Source organism: Aplysia californica, unplaced genomic scaffold, assembly GCF_000002075.1.
Source record: "Aplysia californica isolate F4 #8 unplaced genomic scaffold, AplCal3.0 scaffold00201, whole genome shotgun sequence".
In the NCBI taxonomy this organism is placed as follows: domain Eukaryota; kingdom Metazoa; phylum Mollusca; class Gastropoda; order Aplysiida; family Aplysiidae; genus Aplysia; species Aplysia californica.
In genome coordinates, this window is record NW_004797471.1 from 176,682 (window position 1) to 177,225 (window position 544).

The window sequence follows — 544 nt, forward strand, 5'->3', positions numbered from 1 at the left end:
GGGGGGAGAGGGAAGGAACTCTCATTATCATATTTTTACCTGGTCAAGATTTGGAGTGAAAATCTGTGATCCATGGTAACCGATGTCGTTGAAGCCGTAGTCGTCTGCTAATACAACCACGATGTTTGGCTGTTTGTTTCTTATGTCCCTTCCACTAACAGCTGTTAGCCAGACAGCAAACAAAAGTCGAAGAGATAACGTCATCATTTCACGTGAAGAGTCAGCCGTTGTCCAAACAAAACCTGGAAAAAAGACACGGCCGTTACGTCATTCAAACACAAATTTCAAACCTGTTGCTTAATTAATTAATTAATTAATTTATTTATTTGTTTATTTATTTATTCATCTATTCATTTAATTATTATGTTTTTTATCTCTGATTTTTTTCTCACATGTCAATGTAGTTTCTGGGCTTTTTATGTTTTATATTGGGAGTGAAAGTACAGTAACAGAAAGTTCGAGTAAACTGAATAGAATAAGTGTTAAAGATATAGTAAGCACAAGAGACAATAATTCGATGAGCCGAATTCTGTATATAACCAAT

The 544-nt window shown here is 34.6% G+C and overlaps 1 protein-coding gene across 1 annotated transcript in view; it reads right to left on the minus strand.

Moving 5' to 3' along the window:
* Positions 1 to 236, minus strand: part of LOC101863269 (arylsulfatase B) — a 13,440-nt gene extending 13,204 nt beyond the window's left edge. The window contains exon 1 of the mRNA XM_005099057.3: positions 40 to 236. Within this exon, the coding sequence (XP_005099114.1) occupies positions 40 to 207 (168 nt within the window). The 5' untranslated portion in view covers positions 208 to 236. The remainder of the gene's footprint in view (positions 1 to 39) is intronic.
* Between the last annotated feature and the right edge of the window lie 308 nt (positions 237 to 544).